The sequence below is a fragment of the Blennius ocellaris genome (genome assembly GCF_963422515.1).
Source record: "Blennius ocellaris genome assembly, chromosome: 20".
In the NCBI taxonomy this organism is placed as follows: domain Eukaryota; kingdom Metazoa; phylum Chordata; class Actinopteri; order Blenniiformes; family Blenniidae; genus Blennius; species Blennius ocellaris.
In genome coordinates this window covers 8990367-9013028 of record NC_137669.1, presented here as the reverse complement: position 1 = coordinate 9013028, position 22662 = coordinate 8990367, and the positions used below count along the sequence as shown (strand labels likewise).

The window sequence follows — 22662 nt, the reverse complement described above, 5'->3', positions numbered from 1 at the left end:
ATCCATGCAAAAATGCCCCGGCATACTCTACCAATACTCTGTATTCTCATGCTGAAAATGACTGCCTTTGCACCGGAACGTACATTAAATTACATTTTCAAGCAATAAACGTGAAGGGATCATAAGTGGACAACTGCTTATTCTTCTGCTACCATGCAATAAAATGGTCATAAAAAATTCTTCGCTCCCATCCACCTCGACCCACACTTTGACTGCTCCTGCTTTATAACTGGAGAGGAAAGTACACCTGACAGGCAACAGCTTGATGTGACACAAGCTGCTGTGAAGTCCCACTGAGAGAGTATGAGGGACGGATGTGTCACCCCCATGGTGAACAGCAATTGGCAAGCACACAACATATTTGCATACAGGTGTAAATATAAACATGCTCCTGTTGCATTATTTACATGCATGCCAATATCGACAACAGTCTGGAAAAGAATCATTTGGAGGCATATTAAAACTGAATGTGGAGAGCCATTAATCCTGACTGATATCTGATGTGGGAGAAAACTTCCCCTGCGTCTTTGAAAACACAAAACAAAAGTTAAGGCGTTTATCCCCACAAACACGAAACACTCATATTGCTGTAGCTCCCATTGGAAACCACAGAAAACAGCCTCTGGACTTAAAACGCTTTTCCAAAGACCATTCACTCACTCTCAGGTGAGCTAACCTAACAGCCAATCAATATAAATCCAGTGTTCTCTCCTCTCCTCCAACAGCTCCTTTTTTCTCTTTCTGTCTCGCTCATATAAACATACACACAGACGGGCTGGAACAGACTGACACACATCAGCACTGCAGGGATAATCCAGACACTCCCGAAATGTCAGTGTCTCGAGTCCACAGGGTGTAGGGTTAAAAGAAAGAAGAAAGCACACAAAGCGACCTACAGGGATCAAAACTCATTGGGCTCTTATATCTTCTAACTGAAAGAACTGAGTTGCATTTATCCAGGGAGCTTTGTGTTGTCAGAGTTGGATACATGGAAAAAAAAAAAAAAAAATGTAAGGTGCGGAATAAAAACCTCAAGGTAATACAGTTTTATAGACTTTGGAAAAGTTATCATGATGGATAATGAAGACCCATATATTGTTGTTGAACACTTTCTGTAAAATAGTGCAATCAAATAATGGCAATATTTCGACTTACAGTTTTCCTAGTGTTGAAGAACTTGTTTGGATGAAAATGTAATGTCATGCTATGTAAAACAATTGACAATTACAAGACAATTACAAGTCAAATAGCTGTGAATTCCACTTAGTAGCAAGTCGGTGAATGAAGATTTGGCATTTATCAGATGTTATTTACATTGCCTCATAGTGGATGCTGATGAGGATAAAAATCAATGCGGCTACAAACACTCTAATGGTAATGTGTTCCCTTGTGTAGGCAATACCGGAGAGCTCATGTCAGGATGCTGCCAAGCGGAGGCTCAATTCACTCTGCATTTTCACCAAGCTTTCCCTCCACCACATTCCTTCAAACCAGTCTTTATGGCTTTTTTCCCCCACTGCATTTCCTCAAAGCTCATACTGAAACACTTCCAGTCAAAGCTCTGGTCGGTAAAGTGAACTAAACTGAAAACAACTAAGATCAGTAAATTTTGGGGTGTTTTTTGAAAGACACAAACACAACAAAAGCATGTAACCTTGCCCTATATTGCCTTATGTACCACTCAAATTATCTGTCAGGTCATAATCAATACATTCCCTAAAACTAAAACAGCAATGACCAAATAGCTAGAATGGTGGTGGGAAAGCCCTTGTGACAGAAATCTGTAGCAATCACACAAAACCACATTGACATTTTGTCCAAGCCACTTAATGAGTTCCCAAAGCAATGAAAAAGTACCAAATGTATTTGAATTGTGCACCACTGTTTAAATGTAAAACCACATGATTAAATATATAAATGTATCCTAAAATATAATAAAAATAATACAATAAAATACAACTTCCTTTATAAGTAACAACTGACCTGAATATTAATAATTTGCTTTCCTCTTTTAATGCAAGTAGGCTTTTACAAAATCAAATGTATGTTTTAAAACCTGCTTGCTTGAAAGAATAATAAAGCAACATACTAATGAACAAACTAAAGGCATAATGAACTTAATTGCACTGACTTGTACTTTTTTTTGTAACACAGACAAGTGTTTAAAAGCCACAAGAGGAAAAAAAAGTAATCCACAGCCATTAAACACTAGTTAGTCATTCAACAGATTAAACTTTCAATGAGCACAATATTTGGCCACAAGCTTGGATATAGTAATTCCACCACACTTTTTCTTTTTCATATGCTGTTCTTACTATGTCCTGCTCTCTTTGAAATTCTCTGTTTCAAGCCACCTGTACACCTTAGAGCAAAAATATCTCTGCTGAAAACTAGCTGGTGAGTGTGTCTAGTGTTGGGACAAGATGTTTGAAGTTGTGGTAAGTGGTTGAAACTCAAGCCAGCATAAGAACAAAACTGAAAGAATAGAGGCGAGCCAACACGTCTGCACGGTGTCCTCTGTCCCCTGTGCTGCCTTTTCCTTCCAATGTGCATGATCAACTGTGACTGGCATGCTGTATCGCTTGCCAACAGCCCTTCTTTCTCCTTTCAACTCACTTACCTTCCACTGTTTTCCCTTTTTTCTTTTCTCCGACAGTTCAGCTGTGCCTCAGGTGCACAACTCTGCGTACCTCCGGCAACAATTACAACGATTGAAAATCTGTAGCGATATTTGGCCACCCAACATGCCAACAGAGCCAACTAAGTGTGGGACAACAAGCTGATGACATTGTGAAATGTGCAAAACAAGCATAGTCAGGCTGCGATTTCAAGGAGTTTGGGAAGTGATCAACTTCCCGCTGGCTAAGAGGAGATTCAACGAGGCTAATAACAGGCTACAGTGCAGAAATCTCCATTTTGAGACAGTCAATCAAGTTCTTATCAGAACGTGCTTCAGCATAACTAAACAATGAATAAGTGAAAGCGACATGTTATTTCCAAGGGCCGTCTTGCTCTGAGATGACTGAATACATATTTTTTTCTTAACCCGTTCTCTTTATCAAGAGTTCTCTACCTCAATCTCCATCTTCCTGCCTTGAGTGTTTAACAGGTTAAGCGAGGTCACCACTTGTCCATTCTTACTTACAGCCTGTAGATCAAACTCCAAGGCCTTATTTTGTTTATGTTTGTTTGTATATTTTCTCCTGAACTGTCAAACATCAATTTATTTATTTTTTACTATTCACAAATGGTAAAAAAAAAATTTCCTGACATAAAAATAATGAATCTGTCCACTTAAAGAGGAAAAAGTGCCAAAAACTTCTTAAAGCACCGGTGCAAGTATATAGTCTGGATGAAAGTATGTATAGCCATTTGTGCCCATATGGACGCCGCTCTGTTTGCGCGATTGCATGCGAGTGTAGGTGAAACGACACGATACGGCTGGTGGTGGTAATCGAGCTCACTAATTACTTCCTGGGCTGAGAGAGTTGTCAGAGAGAGGAGGAGCTGCCACAGATGGTGAGAGACCCACACTGACGCCAGGATATCCTACCTCTTCATCATTAGAGCTGAGCATGTGTGTTTGTGTGAGACTGAGTAATTGAGAGAAAGAGCGAGAGTGGGTGACCAAGATCGAGTGTTCAAATTACACTTTAAAGCCACAGAGCATATGATACACCGAAGCAGAGTGCGACAAAGCCTGTCAGATGAGTTACTGTTATCTGTCGATTTGCTGTTGGAGGACACGAACAGTAACACTTCTGCGATCGCGATGATCCCGCTGCTCGGGACCTTTACGAAGGCTGTACGCTTCCAGCAGTACTTCATTCTGTCTAAGTCTTTCCTCTGATCAAGTTTATATGTGCAAATCCTGCAATACTGCTCCCCCCCTTCATTTCCCTGTAGACAAAATGCTCACTACTCACCACTGTGAAGAGCCCTCAGTGCCGCTGACCTCCAGCAGGTCATAGTCGTCCTCCAGCTGAAAGTCAGAGAAAACCAGGGCAATGGTGTCTCCCGGCTCCGCCAGCACAGTCCAGGTGCAATCAGCGTAGTTGTTATACTCGGTGGGGTAATTGGGAGTGGTGATCACCCCGCTCTGGCCCCGCAGTGTCCCTCCACATCCATCATCCGCTGCAGGGTACACAGTAAAGAAAAACAAAATTGCACGAGGAATGTTTAAGCAACACAGATGAACGCATATTCAGTGTCGAGATGATTGAATATTTACAGGCAATTTTTAAACAGTCATTTGTGACCCAACAGAGTATGAATGCGTCATGTAGAATCCAAGCTGGCTGCTGTTTTTAAAATGAGTAGTGTATTTGAACAAATGTAACACGATGACAACTACTTCAGATACTGTTTTGAAGATAGATGGTATTCAAATATTCATATACTTTTCTGTTGGATACTGTTAAGCTGTCTTTTTTTTTAAAGTTCAAGATTTGTTGTTTTTTTGCAGGATTGCCCATGATTCAATACAACATTGTTGTACTTAGCTCATTTCTGTATATTTGTCTAGTGGAGATGCTGCACTAGTTAGGAACAAATTATAAATATACAATATAAATCAAGTGAAATTCAAAAAAACAGACATGATATACCATTCTTCTGCCTGACATTATGGATAGCTTCAATACTATAGGAAATTGTTGCAAAAAACATCTAAGTCTCATAAAGTATGAGGTCAACCTTATTCCATAACTCCTACAATGTCAAGAAAATGTCCTCTATAAGATATACTTTTAAAACAAAAATGTAATACAATACAATGTAATTGTCTAATACTACATAATACTATGGGTTGACAAAACGTCTCATGAACTGCAGACCCCATTGAATATGAGATCCCAGAAATGCATGAAGCATGAAGACCTATAACATGGACAAACTGATTCAGCATTTATCCCTTCGCTGCGCACCAAATTACAAACTGTTGAACTAAGAGGCATGGAATTGTGCACTGAATTACACCATATTGTTCCGTTGTCTAAGGTTTTTGCCATGGGCCAGCCAGACAGCAGTCACTGGATTTTAAAATACCCTACAGTGCTTTTACAGTCGGCAGGAGTCGGGGTAGGACTCATGATGCAACCTCATGCAACGTGGAGGGAAGTGACTTAATTCTGATTAATTCGGATTTGTGGTAATCAAAGCTACTCTTCCCTCTCAAAGATTGCTTTAAAGAGACCATCAAATAATAAAGCATGCATTTAATGTGTTGTTAGAATAATTGCCTTGCTACTGATAAGTTTATTAGTGAACTGAACAATACATTCTACATGCCGCTGGATGGAGATACGCATCAAGAGATGATTTTTAATGACATTGCAACATGATTGCATTATGCGGAAGTGTGAGCTTGTGTGGGGAATTACACTATGAGTTGCTAGCCACCTGTGTGCGGAGTTCAAAAGAGGAAGGGGCGATTTCAGAAAAAAAAAACCCCCATCTTGTCTATCATCCATCTAGTCGTCACCACAGCAACCCCCCAGAGGGAGGGCAGGGGAGTGTACAGACGAGCAGAAACCTGTGAGGTGTGAACTTCAAATAGGAAGGAAACCACGACAGAGGGGTGAGGAGAAGGAGATGAAGAGGATGACAGGTGACATGTGAGGACGACAGAGAAAAAGTGCGGAGGGAGGGTGGACACTGCAGAAAAGAAAGAGATGGCGAGCGGGGTGACAGGTGAATGTTGCACTGGGAGTGACAGGAAGTGGGATGTGGACTGAAAAAAGGATGAGGAAGTGCATTGATATTCCACACAGGACCATTTCTTCACACTTGAAGGGAAGTCTCTGACTCCTAACTCCCTCGCTCACCTTGGCTGTCTCCATCACTCCCTGCGTTGGCTGGCCGAGGCGAGCGCTGTAACGACAACCGAGCTAAAACCGGCTGCACCGTAGACGATATGAACCCAAACAACTGTGCGACACTTTAATATACTGAAAAGTGCAGAAACTCGTTCCTTTTTTTTTTCACTCAATCATGGATGTCAGACATCTTCCCATGGTTCAATGGGACATATTTTTAGGCTGTCACTTAGGATGTCATGGTGTCTCATAAAGTGTAAGGAGAGGCTCCGAAGCCTCTCATTGTCATGGTAACTCAGACATGGGAAATCCAGGCAACGCACATGCGTTTTAAATATACATGCATGTTCGTTTTCACCAATATCCACAGCAAGCATAAGTAAAATGTCACTAACAATGTTTCTTTTTCCTGTAGTGTCTACTTCCTCCTCTCTGTACCTTCCTGCACCATCTCTGACACTGGAAGTTCATGATCCGTGCCAATACTGTCTCCATCAAGTCTGCAGCAAATGGATTAGCTTGCTCTCTGATGTCACCGTGTTTGTTGCTTTCCGTCTCAGACAATCCCCAATTGCGAACCGGTTGCACCAGAAAGCCTCCACCTCTGAGCCTGGATGTGCACATGTTTCTTCCTGTTCAAAGGTCTTTTTTTTGTTTGTTTTTTTTGTTCCTATTCTCCGTCTCCTGTGCTTTCCCATGTGAGATCATGTGCCTTCCTCTGTAAAAGTGCCATGAGATGGCAATGTTGCAACTGGTGCCATATACATAAAACCAAACTGAATTACAATCTTGGGTGCACAATCAAAAAACCCACAAATTTTTGTGTCAGAGTGTGATGCAGTATACATCCGAAATAGCATTTTAACTTGTCAGCAATAAACCACTTTATGGAAAAATATGCAGCTGCAAAAAGAAAAGGTATCATTTCAGAAATGACTTGAGTTTATACTATGAGTAGTCTGAAACTCGGAAGAATTGCTCCACTCACCGGATGATAAGTGATGTACTTCTTTTGATTATGGGCTAAGAAAACAAATTGAGTATGATGACAGGAAATGTGAAACAATATCTGTGCCATTGAGGGCTCGCTTTCATCTCTGTCCCAACAGGACTGGCACATTTGCATGCTCCTGAGTCCAGAAGGGTGAACTTGCCAAAATGGTCTGCCTGCTCCCAGAGTATACCGCAAGTCCTGCTCTTGCACATGCGGGCAGGATCTATAATTGGAGTGACATTAACAATACACTTGTGCATTATGAAGGGGCACTCAGGTGTACACATTGAGTTTTATGTGGCATGAGGAGACCTCAATTAATCACAGGGGGAAATTGCTAGTTTCTAAAACTTGTTGGCGTGTAATTTCTACAGAAAAAAAGGTGGCATAATCACACCCTTGAGTGCTTGAGCGTTTTTCTTTTCTATTTCAGGATAAAGACTGGGTGGTTTTGAGAGAGGAAAATAACAGAGATAGGTTTAGGTCCATTTGTTAATGGATAATAAAGATAGAAAACACATGGAAGTGACATGACATTCAGTTTCTCATCTGAATCACAATCTGGTACAAAGAAGGAGTTAGGAAATTGTCACACTAACAAGTTCCTATTCGGATGTAGAGCACAAGCATGTGCATGTGCCTGCATGTGACTGGGTGGGGAGGGACTGTGCTGGCGCATGAAGCCCAGCCATGTGTGCTCCTATGTGGGCTTCCTGACTCCCGGCCTGGCTGCAGATGGCATAGTGTCTCAGTGGTGTGCTCAGCAGGCCCGCTGACACAGACCATTGGCCACACAAACACAAATAAACAGACTCGATCACACAAGTCCACGAATGCATATCTCTGGAACGTGTAAATGTGTTTTACTTACGCAAGAACTTACGTTAACCTTGAGAAAGAAAATATAAAAATATTTTACCACAGTGGGACTTTTGCCTCGAGTGAACCATTTTCAAGAACTGTCATCTTGGGTCAGACAGCACACACTGGCAGGTGTCACTGCCGCGGGGGTGCTTGCTAACTCTGAGGGAAGGACAACTGGCACAAGCACCTGACTGGGAGCAAACACATGAGGTCCTGCCATGGTAAATAAGATATCAGCATAACCACAGAAAACCTTGTCAGGTCATGTGGAGGCATGTGTAAATATGTGCACGTGTGTTCAATGTTATTCACTTGTGAAAATAATAATAATCTATTTCAAAAGCAGCTAAATCACTGAAAGGTTTCCAAGGACTTTACAGACAACAAACAGACATGTTTGTTTTCACCCTGCAATGGCATTATTGTCAACTGATATTTCCCAGATGGATTCTTTTTTTCCTTCTTCTATTTTTAAATATGATCAATGATTTATTTTAAAACAGCCCATCAAAACAAACTGTTACTATCTGCGACACATCCCTGTGCTGCCCGTCAAACCCCTGTGGACTAAAATTGTTCTTAGAAAACCACTGGTATGAAAGATCAGAGAAATGTTTAGTCTGTTTACCAAATCATGCTGAAGTTTAGCCCAAAAGCCTGCTTCCTCTTACATACCTCTGCAGTAAGGGAGGGGGAAATCCCAGGCAGCAGTACCAGCTGAAGTGGCAAGGCAGGACAGGGTGGTGTGTCCCTCCAGCACAAAGCCTGGGCTGCAACTGTAGCGGATTTTGTCCCCGATGTTGAAGGTGGACCCCTGCTGGTGGCCATTGTGAAGCTGTCCAGGATTACCACAAGTGTAGCTGGGCAGAGCTGGGAAGATAGAGAGAGAGATGGAAGGATAGAAACAAAGGGAAAGTGGAAAGGGGCAGTTAATGAGGCAGTATGCGGTAAAGCCTGCGGCATTTCGTCACGTTTGCATTGCCAAGAGACTTGAACAAGTCATAGGATATGGAAAGAGCCGATAACAATGCACAGAGAGCCATTCGTGACCCAGGCTGTCTTTCAAATATACACAGATAAAAATCTTATCTTTATAGATTTGTACAAATATTTCTGTGTGGTGGCAGAGCTGCAGATAGAGTGTGACAATCCATAACATAGTCAATAAAACACCACACAATGAATGCAACGATAAGATTCAGATCATGCTAGTCAGATCAGTTATTCACAGATGCCAGGTTGGACATCAGTGCCAGTGCAGTGATGTACATGCATACAAATAGACCAGCTTCACTGATGTTAGAACCTTGTCTAATTGTGTTATGCAAATCAAGTTCAAATAGAGTTTCGCCAATGACTGGTATCTGAAAGCTCTTGATTTAGTTGTTTCATATTAATAAATGACAAGACAGAATACTCATTCTATCCTTGTTGATATACAATAACGGTGTATAAAAGGGGTAAAACCTACAGCATTCTGGCTGCAAAACAAAATGTGTGGCAGAAGATGGCCTTCTTCACGCTACATTTCAGATAATAAATCCTCAGAGTATGCAAACATGGGCAGTGACCAAACGTGTGTCACGAGAACACAGATACACACTTGCTTCCAATCCAGCTCACAGTCCCAGTCGCACACTCCCACGCAGCATGGGACCTGGCCAGGGCATGTGTTGGACTTTGGATGAATCTCAGTGCCTCCGCAGGGACTGGGATGAACTCTGGCGAGGACAGAATGGCTCCTGCACAGCCACACAGGCCTACTGGCACATCTCCATCACATTCAATCCATATTCCCATTTCTACCTTATCAGGTGTCTCTCGGTTCATCATGGAAGAAAATATTTCAAAAGCCACCATAGATGTTCATACATTTATGCATTTTTTTTCCTTTGCTTATGTTCAGATAAGGCACAATATTAACAAACATGTTTGACACAGCCATAATATGATAGAAAAGTGCCAATAAATGATTCACAGAATTTCTGTTTGTTGCCCCAACCCCCTTCTAAAACAGCTAAAACTTCCTTACAGCAAGGTCTGACAAGGACAGCTCAATCATTTTACCCAACAGTGCTTTCCACAGAGCTTGAGCCATAGAATTAACTGGCTGGTAAATAAACAGACTGCAAACAGTTTGTGACCAGTTTACCCATCAGACAACAAACATGACCTCTACGTTCTTGATTTAAAACATGCGTGTGTGTGTGTGTGTGTGTGTGTGTGTGTGTGTGTGTGTGTGTGTGTGTGTGTGTGTGTGTGTGTGTGTGTGTGTGTGTGTGTGTGTGTGTGTGTGTGTGTGTGTGTGTGTGTGTGTGTCCCACAGTATAATCACAGATGCGGTGCGAGAAAGAATGACGCTATATCACAGTTTGAAATGAATTCTGACTCCTTGTGCTCATATTTGCACTGTGTGTCCATGGAGGAGAAGGTGAAAGGTTTGCGTGTTGACTGAGAATTTCCAAAACAAAGGCAAGATACTGCTGTTTCAATGTCAGTCTTCATGATTTGGAAAAAGGTAAACCTCAGTGACAGAGTAAAAATAAAAAATAAAAAAATACGACAATACAAAGCAAACCCGTCCTATAACCTCTTTTTAAAAGAAACAGCAGAATGCATGAATCCATGTAGCCCAATTGGGCCTGACAGGTCAAGTAGTACTATAATTACCTTTAAATTTAAGCTTATACGTTTTTGTTGGGTGTGATGCAGAGTATACCTGATGGAAATGTCTATATTTTCACAAAACTAAAGAATTCCTATGGAAAAATGACTACAATCTCAACATATAGCAAATTTTAATGGAATCCTTCTCATGCAAAATACAGTGAAATGTCCCAAAAACTTGCGCCCGCTACTCTTAAGAAAGCAGTGTTTTCTTTGGAATTTTTACAATTAGTTTTATGGTTTCGTGGACCGTTTTGGACCCAATGGCCAAAAGCCATTGCCTTCAGCAACCCCATGCGTTTCAAAAGAGGTGAACAAATGATTAAACTCAGTAGTGACTCACTTAGGTCGGAATACCGAGGCGGCACCGTACATTTCAATCACTGATTTCATAGCAGGTGTTTTCATCATCTGTTGAAGGCAGAACACCTGCTCGCACACTAAGGATGTGCGAACCGACTCATATTTACCTTTCATATAACTAGTTAGCACTTGGGCGCTCTCCCACTGGCCTAATGGCATACTCGACAGACTGACTTGTCATTTTCAGGCTCCACTGTGCCATAGCCTTTATTTTGACCAGTCAAGGCTATGTTATTACAGCTTCCCTTCCATCACTACCAGATTAGCATACGCACAAGGACTCCATCTGATTAGCATATTCACTGCTCATATCGAGGCTTCAATGCAGCGGCTTGGCTGTGGGGGGCCCTGTTAGCAAGCATGTAAGTCCCTCATCCCCGTGGTTGTGACTATGTAAGGTTAGACACCACCATGGTGTGCAGCATATGGGGAGGAAAGGAAGTACGCAGAAGTGGAGGAGCCTATAGGCATATAGGACTTTCTCACTGCGAATACTTTCAGCCAAGTGTGACTAAATATATTAAAACTAGCCGTAGTCCATTTAGTCTCAACACCGTGATATTGTACATGCTGGCTTACTGGCATGAATTGCCGGCATGTCTAAATGAAATGAGGCCCTCATGAATGTTATTAATTACACCTGTGCTTTTCCAGTGATGAAAAGTCCAAATAACTGAGAGATTGTCCTATTTCTGGATTGGGAAAAATGGAAGACCGGAATGAGAAATAGACAATTTAACAGCTGATGAAAATGACAGTTTGTGTGTGTGTGTGTGTGTGTGTGTGTGTGTGTGTGTGTGTGTGTGTGTGTGTGTGTGTGTGTGTGTGTGTGTGTGTGTGTGTGTGTGTGTGTGTGTGTGTGTGTGTGTGTGTGTGTGTGTGTGTGTGTGTGTGTGTGTGTGTGAGAGGGAGAGAGAGACAGAGAGAGAAATAGTGACGGAGAGAGCAACAAATGAACAGGATGACTGATTTCATTGCATTAAAACTGATTGAGGGCAAAGCACTGTCAGAGTCGGGATGTTCGAGTAAGAGGCATGCATGCACGGAACGATTGCATGTGTGTGCGCGTGCGTGGAAGTGTGCATGTGTGTAATATTCTCATCACACTCTTCATTTCAGGTTATTAGTTTGGGCAGTAAATTAAGTCTAATAGTGCCATTACTCGTGCAATCCCCAGAACAGGGCTACGCCTGAAGCAGAGGACTGGCAAATACACTTTATAACTTGGCTGAGAATTGTCGAGATTCTCCAACAATACGCATTTGTCTCCAACGGATGAACCAGACACGAAAACGGATATTTGTTGAAGGCAGGAAACTCATTTTTGTTCACTAACTTGGTTTCAACTTACATGCAATAGCGTGTAACACAAATGTATCTTCAAATATACCAACTCAGCATTTACCAGAATATTTACGTAATGAGAATCAAAACTCAGGAAAGCCGGCAGCCTTTAAAATTGATTTATCACAATCATTTCCATTTAGGTCGTAAATGTATGGAAGATGAGGAGGAAAAATGCCGACAGAGATGGATTAAAACAAAACAAACAAAACTGAAACGCAAAAAAAAAATTGAGCTTGTGAGAAAATAACAAGACTGAATTTTAAATGTTTGCAAAATAAGTTTACATTAGTCCCAATTAAAGTCCTTCTGTGCACAAGCTTTCATATATCAGACTATTTTTTACAAGTTTTAACCTGTACAGTGCTCATAAGGAAACTGAGGCAGTTTCTCTTTCAGAGAAGGAAGGCGCTTTCATTCCAGGATATCTGGCTTTCATCATCACATGAACTTCTGCCTCCCAACCCCCCACGTCCAGCCCCGACAACAGCAGCCCTTAGGTGTTCTTCATGGCAGGTCCATAAGTCACCGAGATGGGAGATTGTGACACTGCCCGTCCCTGGGGCCGGGATGCTTTAAGCACTTCCACTGCTGAAACGGCAAACGATGCTCCTCGTCCATCAACGCGGCTCACTCTACAACACACACTGGCCTGTGGCTGAAGCACGAGAAAACAGGAGAGTGCGTGCACACGAGCACGCACATACACAAGCGTAAGCAAGGTGCCCGGCTATTCATCACACCATCTGCCCCTCACATCATCTGCTTACATTACTTTAGTCCTTCCCTTTTCCTCCTCATCTCCCTCTCACTCCTGGTGACGAGGACAAAGGACAGTGAAGGAGGAGGTACTATGAAACTCGTCTATTGTGGAATGACCTTTGACCCCAACAAGACTGATGTTCTCTCTTTCTGGGTGTCTTCAAGCCTGTTCCTCTATTTGTCATGCTCCCCTTCATAAGGAAAAAAAACTAAATAGGTATGCTTATATATTCCTGTACTGAAGGACACATTTGTCATGAAAGTGCTTAAAAACGCATCACCGCAAAGCATGTGAATTCAGGAATCCTAATACAAGATCGAAAAAGCTGTTTGACACTGAAATTTACTTCATATCCAGATCCAATTATAAGATAAATCAAACCTAAACCCAGGTAAAACATGTATACTCTACCTGAGGAGGACCCCCAAGGCCAACCGGGACTCGGATCAGAGACAATGACCATGACACCACTGCGTATAATCCCAACCTCACTTAATCTTTTGTTGAGAAAAATACAACAAAAACAAAACAACAAAAATCATCTTTAACCAAAATTAAATTTATTTATTTTTTTTTAAATCTTGTTTATGGCAAAAAAAAAGCATTGATTCTAATTGGAGTCATTTTTGTTCTCACTCAAGGAACTGTGTCTGCTAAGTTATGAGAGAGATTTCAAGTGAGAAAGCAGAAGTTGTTTTCTTGGCGTTCGTGTACACGACAGCAGTGCAAGACAACTGAAAACAAGGAAAACACAACTTTTTTTCTGGAACACTGCTACTGCACATGGGCAATTGCGAGACACCAACAATATTTGCCTCCAGAGTGGAAAGACTCAGCCCATATTCTCCTGGAACTTGGTCCTTTTATAGTTGAGAGTCACCCGTGATAGCAATACAACTTTGTCGTTTGTCCGTGTAAATGTGTGCATGCTTGCCATTGTTGTAATGTTTATTGCATTTTGTTTTCTGCATGCATGTGTGTGATTTCATTACGAAAACAAACAACATCCACGAGTGGCCCAACATGAACACTACACCATCTTCAGCATTACTTCCATTTTTGTGAAAAGATCATTGTCAAAATGTTGCCATGTAAAGGCAAAGCTTTTCTGAAAACAAACCTCTGCGTTCTCACTTGAAATGTTGTGTAAGCAGGCATAAATCTGAAGTTATACTCAGAGGTCAGGACAAAGTAGGCGAGATGCAGTAAAAGAGACAGAAGAAAACTGACATCACTCCAGTTGACGGGGCATCACTCATATATCAAATTGAAAAAGATAGGTGATTGACAGTGTAACAGCAAGAGAAGGAGTTACACAGAATGAGAGGTACTACAGAGGTGAAGAACAAAACCTACGGTGGGCAAAGACTTTGCTTTTCCGGAGTTCACTCGTTTCACACAAGGCTTCAGTCCCTCACATGTAGGAGATTACATTTGAATGTACTTATTTTCTGACCTTTGATTACAAAAATTGGAAAGCATATAATTACATACATTAATAGTTTGAAACGACTCATTTTCTCGAGAAAGAAGTGGGATTAGAAAAACAGCTTTGTCATTAAGCACCTGGCTCTACATTAGCTTCCAGCAAGAAAGAGCAGCACAGTTCGGGCTGTATGTTCATGAGGGATACAGAGGCTGTTATGGAAAAACTGATGTTTGCCGGTGATGCACGGTTTCAGGAAGATGAATGATGATCAGACATTAACTTTGATGTAAAGGGTTGTTGATTCAAAGGCAATAGGAGCTCCTCTCTCACACACGACTGCAGGACATACGGAATACAAAACAAGACACACACAAGACTCCCTTCTCACCTCGTTCTCCCTTCTTGAAGCTATTCTCTCCTAATCTCATCTCCCCAAGGTCTGGCTTCGGCATCAGTAAAACACTCCACCACAGCAACTCCTCTGGAGTCAGAGGCGTCAGCTCATCACACAAGAAGAATAACAGGCCATGATATACTGGGCAGAGGGCGTAATAACCAAGGAGACCCGTGGACAGCTGTGAGTACTTCAGTCAACATAATACAAAGATATTTCAGTAATAAATTAGTCAGAAATCTTAAGAGGCTTTAAGATTTCACCCAACAGAGGCGAAATGCAGTTTGCTAAAAAAAGGTGTTTTTTTTTTTTTTTTGCTTTTACCTCTCAGGAGTTATGTACAATTTTGTATTCATCCGAGGACATCCCTCTGCACTCTCATCTCTCTTTCCAAATTCCTCCATCTTTCCGTTCCATTTTTCTGTGCCTCTTGCCCCACTCTACATCTTCCTGCTATGCATTTGGAAGTGACATTGGGAGATCGATCCCAACACACAGGTGCATTAGCTCAATAAGCAGTTTCTGCTTTGTCAAGCAGCAATTCAATCAATCCCTCCTGTTCCCTACACATGGGCTGGACAAAAGCTGGCAACTCCCATCACTTCTGGTTAGAGAGGCTGAGGAATGCAGAAATTCACTCCCCTCGTACCATATCCAAGAGCACTGTGCTTTCCGTCATCATTTCCGAATGATGGCCAAGTATGTTCACCGCGATTTGACCTGCCTGATGAATATGTAAAATAGTAGACGGTAAACAATTCCTTTTCTTCTTAAAGTGACAGCCATCAGGTGTGTGCTGTTGATCTTTAAAAGTAGACAACATTACTGTTGAACTGCAAATGAAGTGCAACATGCCTCATCCGCATAGTATTATTGTTTCAAGATAGAGAAATTGGTATTGAGCACCTTTGTAATACCGATTCACTCGAACATAATATCTCTTTTATTGCACGTGTGCAGAAGTGTGGCCGACGAAAAATATGTGGGAATAGTCTTCCTGTGTTTCACAGCTGTCAAAGAGTAATATGATGATTTACCATTCTCAGAAAATCTCATAGCGCATTATTCAATAAAGGAAGAAGAACCGGGTTTGGTGAACAGTCTGTACAATCAAAAGCTGTGTCTGCAAAATTAAAAGGCAACATTTTCCATGATTCGTTAACTTGGCAACATTTGTGGCACACAATAGGATTTTATTATTTTTCTTCATTTTGTACGACTGCACCACCAAAATGTTTCCTGCAGTTTGTCAACACTCAAATAACCCAGTGTTGTGGTGTTCAACTTTCATATTAAACCCATGATGGTTGCAGTAATGGATGCATATTGGAATGCAGGTAATGAAACATTAGAAGTTTTAGAACCATGAAAAAAAGCTGTTGGTGCTTTAAAACCAGATAAAAAGGTGCACAGCGGGATGATATCAATTTTTAAAAAATGGAAACAGTGATGAAACAACATGATTTTTGCTGTTGGATCCAACAGGATTAGACAGATGACAATCATGCAAAATTAATAAAGCAGTTGCATTATAGTTGTGGAACGTCAAAGAATATTTAATTTACTTTTATGTTCAATTAAATGAAAAATTTAATGAAATTGGTCCAAATATAAAACGACTTCGGTTATTGGCTGTTTGCCGTTTGTGTGCACTGAGTTTGACTGGTTCAGTCATGTGCCTGCAGATCAAATCTAACGTCGGCACATTTCTATTGTTTCTTAGGATAGACTATCAGATCTGAATAGGAGACAACCCTTCTTTTTCAGGAGAAACGGTCTGTTGGATATACAATAATAAATGCTGACTTGAAAGTCACTGAGCACAGCTCCGATCACAACAGAATATTAGTGTAAAGTACATCTGCTTGTGCGGGTAACAGTTAAATGTGTTGCTGTGTGTCATCCGTCTGAATGGTTTTGGGTTAATGACTAGCGTGAGAATGGAGATTGGAACCTCTGTGCAGGCGCAATCAAAGATACACAGAGAAAAAGCGCATACAAATACGCACTGGACTGAACTCCAGTTATCCCCATTTCCCACGCACACAACAGCAGGTGCAATGAAAAGCGCCAGTTGCTGTGTGGGAGGCGCTGAGGTGTGAAGGAGAGCTCATACAGAATTGATGGGTGCCGACAATGTCTGCAAAACGGAATAATGCGCCATTCAGTAGCCATTCAGTATATATGAGACTAAACTAAGAGGGATCAGGGAGTATGAGAGACTTCAAGGAAAGCCAGAAGACAGATGAGAGACAGGGCTGGGGATGCTGGGAGGAGAGATCAGTACATCTGTGTACAGCCTTGACTCTGTCTGGATTGAAACATCTAAATCCCCCTGGCTTTTATGGCTTATCTCTCCACTGGCATAACTCTTTCCAAAAAGCCTTGTTCTAAAAAAACAAAAGTCCAAACTGCACACAGCAAATACACAGGTGCATGAAGCCAATTTACCCAAAATTATAAAGATCATGTTGAATTGAAATTGCACTGGTTTACCCAATAGCCACTGAGTCCTTATGAATCAGGTGGTTATGCTGTAATACTTAAATAAATCTGTCAATGTATATCAAAGTGAGGCTGCAACATGTTACATCCTTCTAATATTAGAAAAGAAAATTGTCCATTTATAGATTATTTTAAAACTATAAGATAAGATTATAATACAAGATTGTGTTAGAAAACACCTAGTAAAGGCCGGCTGCATCTACGCAAAATTCCCCAAGGTAAATATGTAATTTTCCGCATTTTAGCTTTTTCATTGAAAAAGGCATCTCTCAGCATCTACTGTGGGGAAAAAACATGATAATCAAGACATTAAATCAAGCTGGTCCTATTTCCCTTTGGGGTGATGCTTTTTTAATCTTTCTCGCAGCGTCTGCAAATAGTTTTTTTTTTTTTTCTTTTCAGATCTGCATCTGGTTTACCAAAGTGCAATTGCGACCACGTGACTGACGACTGCCGCACCACCTCCTGTTTGTTTTTGCATTTGTGACAGTTTTTTTTTTTGGTTTGTTTATTTGTTTATCTGACATTAGCATGGTCCCATCTCCCTGACATCAATCGAATGCGTGAGCTGCTAGTTCGGAGGCAACATGCCGCCTGCGTGGGCAAATTCACGTGCATGTGACCAAAGATCAGAAGCGCATGGAAATTTGCAGCAGTTTGATTCGATGTGGCTGAAGGGAACAAGTATAAACAATTAAATGACATATCATTACGTTGGTTAAAATAGAAATGTGTATATGTGATTTAGGTATTTGTGGAAATAAGCAATTTTTCATATTCACAAATGACAGATCTGTCATCCAAGAGTAATATAAGAATGAACTAAGTGTTAACTGCATGTTAATGTGCACATTTTTTGATCGATTGCAAAAGGACATTTTCATATCAGAATGACAAAAAGGTTGGACAGCCTAAAAAAGTAAATATGCACATCAAGTGTCAGTGTGCTGCAGACATTCGGTGTCACCACTGGCTGTGAGTCGCTGAGGCGTGACGTGCAGACAGTCAGACCAACACTGCATATGTATACATGTCCTACAGGTGGGGCAAACAGGAAGCCTGACATCCTCCTGTCTACATTTTCCAGCATTTTGTCTTGCTTTTCCATTCCCTCAGCCAATCCTCTTTCCCTCCTGCTCGGCAGGTTGCCTTGGAAACAGTGGAGGCCCACCAGAGAGGACACTGTGGGAAAGGAAGTGTTGATGCGTAAATGAGCAGGTTTGTGGATAACATGAGAAAACAAATGCATATTTTTCTTAGAATGGGGCTGCAAGTGGATGTAAATGTGGCTTTCCTCGTGACTGTGCACCTATCAAGGCATCGCTTGTACAGTCACACGCCAAATGCTTAGAGTGTTGTATGAATGAGAGAAAAGGCATCTTTGTAATAATCACACCAGAATTTGTCATCATTTTAACAGGTCAACTGATCGAAACAAACCTTTCATTTATGTGGGTATTATTGCAGCAAAAATATTTGTCAATGCGTATAGAGAGTTGTCTGTCTGTAGTTCAATCCATCTGTTCAAAGTCAGAGCTGTCAATGTGTCAAAGAATTTGTCTTTAATTAGGTATTTAAATGTATTAAAAAAATCCGCTCATCTGTATTAGAATTTGCAATACATGTAATACGATTTCTCAACACATACAAAGATATCTGTAATTGGAAAGTCTGTTTTCAGCTTCAAATCCTGAAAATACAGACAACTCACCAGTTAAGAGTCGAGCAGCTTCACAATTGGCCGTTTTTTTACATGCGACTTTTGCCACACTTCTGCTGTCTGAAGGATTCAAAGTTGTAAAGCCAGGGTTTTGCTGCCCTGAGCTCAGGCTCACAGGCACCTTGTCAACTGGTGAGTTGTTGGTATTTTCAGGGTTTGAAGCTGAAAACAGACTTTACAATTACAAATATCTTTGTACGTATTGACAACTCTTTGTATGCATTGACAAATCTTATTACATGTACAAATTCTAATACAGATGAGCAGAACTTGTATACATTTAAATACCTAAGTACAGGCAGACAAATTACAAGACGACTTTTACAGATTCACATTGGCAAATTATTTTACACATTGACAACTCTGACTTTGGACAAATGGACTGAAATACAGACAGACAACTCTCTATATGCATTGACAAATAGTTTTGCTCCTATTATACTCCAATATTCATTAACCATGTCCTCCTCAATTCACACTTATTTACAGATTTTGTTATCTGACGTGAAGTGAATACAACAGGGTCTAACTTTACCGCGCTTTACCTAATCAATACATTTATATAAACTCTCCTCCACCTTTAAATTTCTTATATTTTCTATCTCCAATGAAAAATCGAGATTCAACACCCTGCTTGATTAAGAAATTACTTTACGTCAAAAGCTTATATTTTAAGAGTGATTTGGATAGTTGCTTATTTCCTGCTCCCATCGTATTGCGCATGCCTCAGAATGTAGGTGGACATACGTACAGCTTTGTCATGTGTGACTGGAAATAATTTAAAAAGCTAATTCACAGATAAGAATGAGACTAATTGAGATACTTTGATTCTGCAATCAAGAGCGAAAAATGCAAAAAAATGTTGGACAGTTTTCCCTTACAAATCTGTTAGTAATTGCATCTTAAAGATAGGTTATCTGGTAAAATGTAGGCTCGGCTCGAAAGAAGAAAGGCCTATATTTATTATTAATATGAGAAATCAAATCAAGTATTTAGGTAATTTAGATTTAATTTGATGTTTTGTTTCACCAGGAGCACCCCCACTCTCAATGCATCCGGCTTCCATATACTGTCCTTCAATTGGACTTGTGGCTCATATTTAACAATCTCAACTTTTTAGCTAAGATGTAACTTGTTCTTCACTCAGTTAACAGCAGGTTACACATTGGACAAGTCACCACTTCAATTACTCTGTCTTTACAGTAATTATGCCTGCAAGACTTAATACTTAACATATCATAAATCTTCAAATTAAAAAAAGATTCATGCTTGCTGCTGGCTAACAGACTTAACTGCTTGGAGTGATTTTGATGCATGCATCTTTACTGCCTTTGAGCAACACGCCCATCTGACATGACACCCAACAGGTGGGCAATGTAGAAAACACAAATTATTTTGTCTGCCAACTGAGTGAATTTTATTGTTTGACGCAGCCTACAATTCAACCAGGAGTTTAACAAATTCATGCAATTGCTTCTTTGTTCAGTTTGAGAATTATGTAATTTTCCTATTTTATCAATCCTGTACAACATTCTGCCTCTGGCAATACAATATCAGATATTTGTGTCTTTTGAAAATGTGTGACTGCTCATCTGTGAAAACTTCGGAAGTGTTCCCACCCCGACTTGAATTCACATAAACGATGTCAATTTTATTTCCCACCCACTCTCAAAAGACAGCACTCCCTGTAATAACCAGCGCCACTTCCCTTTGACACAACGCCCCGGCTTGTTCCCCGTGTTTGCCTCAATAACACTGCATAGCAGCTTTGAATGAAGGCCTCAAATAGACCACGCAGTAATGCCAAATGATGGGGAAGAGACGATCACAAAACAAACAGGTGTGCCTTCACGTTATGCTTCAGTGGTGTCACATTTGCGCTGGGGGATCAAGCAGCAGGCAGACAGTCAGCGAGGGACACAAATCAACACAAGGATAAACACAAATCAACTAAAATCCCAGTCTCTAAAAGACCCGTGAAGATATTTGTCCACTTCAACGCGGCCTGTGAGGGAAGGTTTATTTACCCGTGACACCTTCCTGTTGTCTCTCCTCCCTCCAGTAAATCATCCTGAAACAGCCTCGGCTGCTCCTTCGCTGTCAGCGTTAAAATAGCGGAAATGCAACCTAGTAGGACAAACATTGATTCTCCATGAGTGAAGGAAGACAAGAACAAACAAAGCTTGGGTCTATGTGATGGCGTGGGGACAGTTGTATCATTCGGTGCCTCTGGGTCTCCGAATGTTTGTCTACACTGTGTTCCTGGTTTATGTGTCTGTGCATGTGTGCCTTTTGCAGAGATTCAGCACTGCGATTTATCACACTATGGACTGAATTATTCACAATCCAATACAGAACAATCAGCAAATCCTATATCTAATCAGTGACCATGACACTGAACATACTGTTCCAGCATTACAGCCATAGTAATTCCATTACATTTACACAATTTTAAAATATAATGCAAAAAGACTGACATGAAGAATTAACAAACAAAGGCTTGACTGCAACCAAATGTTCCAGAAAATAAAAATAAAAGAAAATGCGACAGGACTTAAATTTGACCTTTGATGTTTTGTGTGGCTAACAAGTGAATATTAGTTGTCGATAAGGTCTGAAAGGGATGAGTAGAGAGAATTGGCAATGGCAGATCGATGCATCTGGGCTGATGAATGGCTGCACATTAGAGGGGGATAGTAAACGAAGAAATGATTAAACAGTGGCCAAGAAGGAGCCGCTTGGTTGGCATCAATTAAAACAATGAGAGAGAATGCACCAGTTACTTTTCATAACTATCTCGGGGTATTTCATCATGGATGGTAACATGCATGCGAGGCAATCTTAATGATGTATTATGTTGCACAGCTGCGCAATGATAAATGTAGGCTCAGCCAAGTGGCCTATACTGGAGGCTTCAGTAAATACACAATTAAAGTTTAATTCCAATCAGACCAATTGAGGAGAAGAAGCTACTGAGGAGAACCAAAGACATTCCAAATGACAGAATCCGCCCATCCAGTCACCTGTATTAGGGAGTGAATAACGTTTTAACAACAAGTAAAGTCAGTTACCTGGAAACTAAACACCACACCATCAAACACAATAGATTGAGTGTTGGGGAAAATGCTGCCTGCTATGTTTAGATAGTTGCAGTACATCAGCGGACCTCACTTGTTTCCCACCTGCTGGGCATCACGCTGTCACACAGAGGCGACGCGAAACTCCTGCTATGCGATCGATACAGGTACCGCCTTTAATAATCCCTAACCATTTTTTTTCCCTGTCTGTGTTGTGAGTGACTGAACATGACATGAAAACATGACACCCCGGTCACACCTCCACCCTCCATATCCTTGCCCTTCCAGGGTTTCCTTTCTTGCTCGGCTGACCATTCAATTACCTCGGCATAAGTGGACAGTAATTCACTGCAAGTACTAGAGCTTTTGCAGCCATATTGCTTACGCCTAGAACATACTTCGACAATTGGCAGTGAAGAAGAAATATGCCAATTAGATAGACAAGAGAAGGGTGTATAAGTCACAGAGCTTTCCATCAAGCTCTACAAAGCTTTCTTCTTTGTGCTGCTGGCATGATGTTGAAAAAAAGAAGCTCCCAAGTACAATAGACGATTCATCAACTCAGTCTCAAATGCAGATACGCACTTGAAAATACTGTGCACACTCACACCCATATTCAGAAATACGTCCCCACCTCATCCCATCTCAGAAACAATGACACCCTAATCCGAGGACAATGCGGGCACTAATCCACACAAAACAGGGATTGTGCAGGGAGACAAACGT

General features: G+C 41.0%; 1 protein-coding gene across 1 annotated transcript in view; it reads right to left on the bottom strand.

Moving 5' to 3' along the window:
- Positions 1 to 22662, bottom strand: part of csmd2 (CUB and Sushi multiple domains 2) — a gene marked incomplete at both ends in the record, with an annotated part of 235010 nt that overhangs the window by 153727 nt on the left and 58621 nt on the right. Inside the window, 2 exons of the mRNA XM_080515674.1 lie at positions 3927 to 4134; positions 8350 to 8544. Coding sequence (XP_080371800.1) covers positions 3927 to 4134; positions 8350 to 8544 — 403 coding nt within the window. The remainder of the gene's footprint in view (positions 1 to 3926; positions 4135 to 8349; positions 8545 to 22662) is intronic.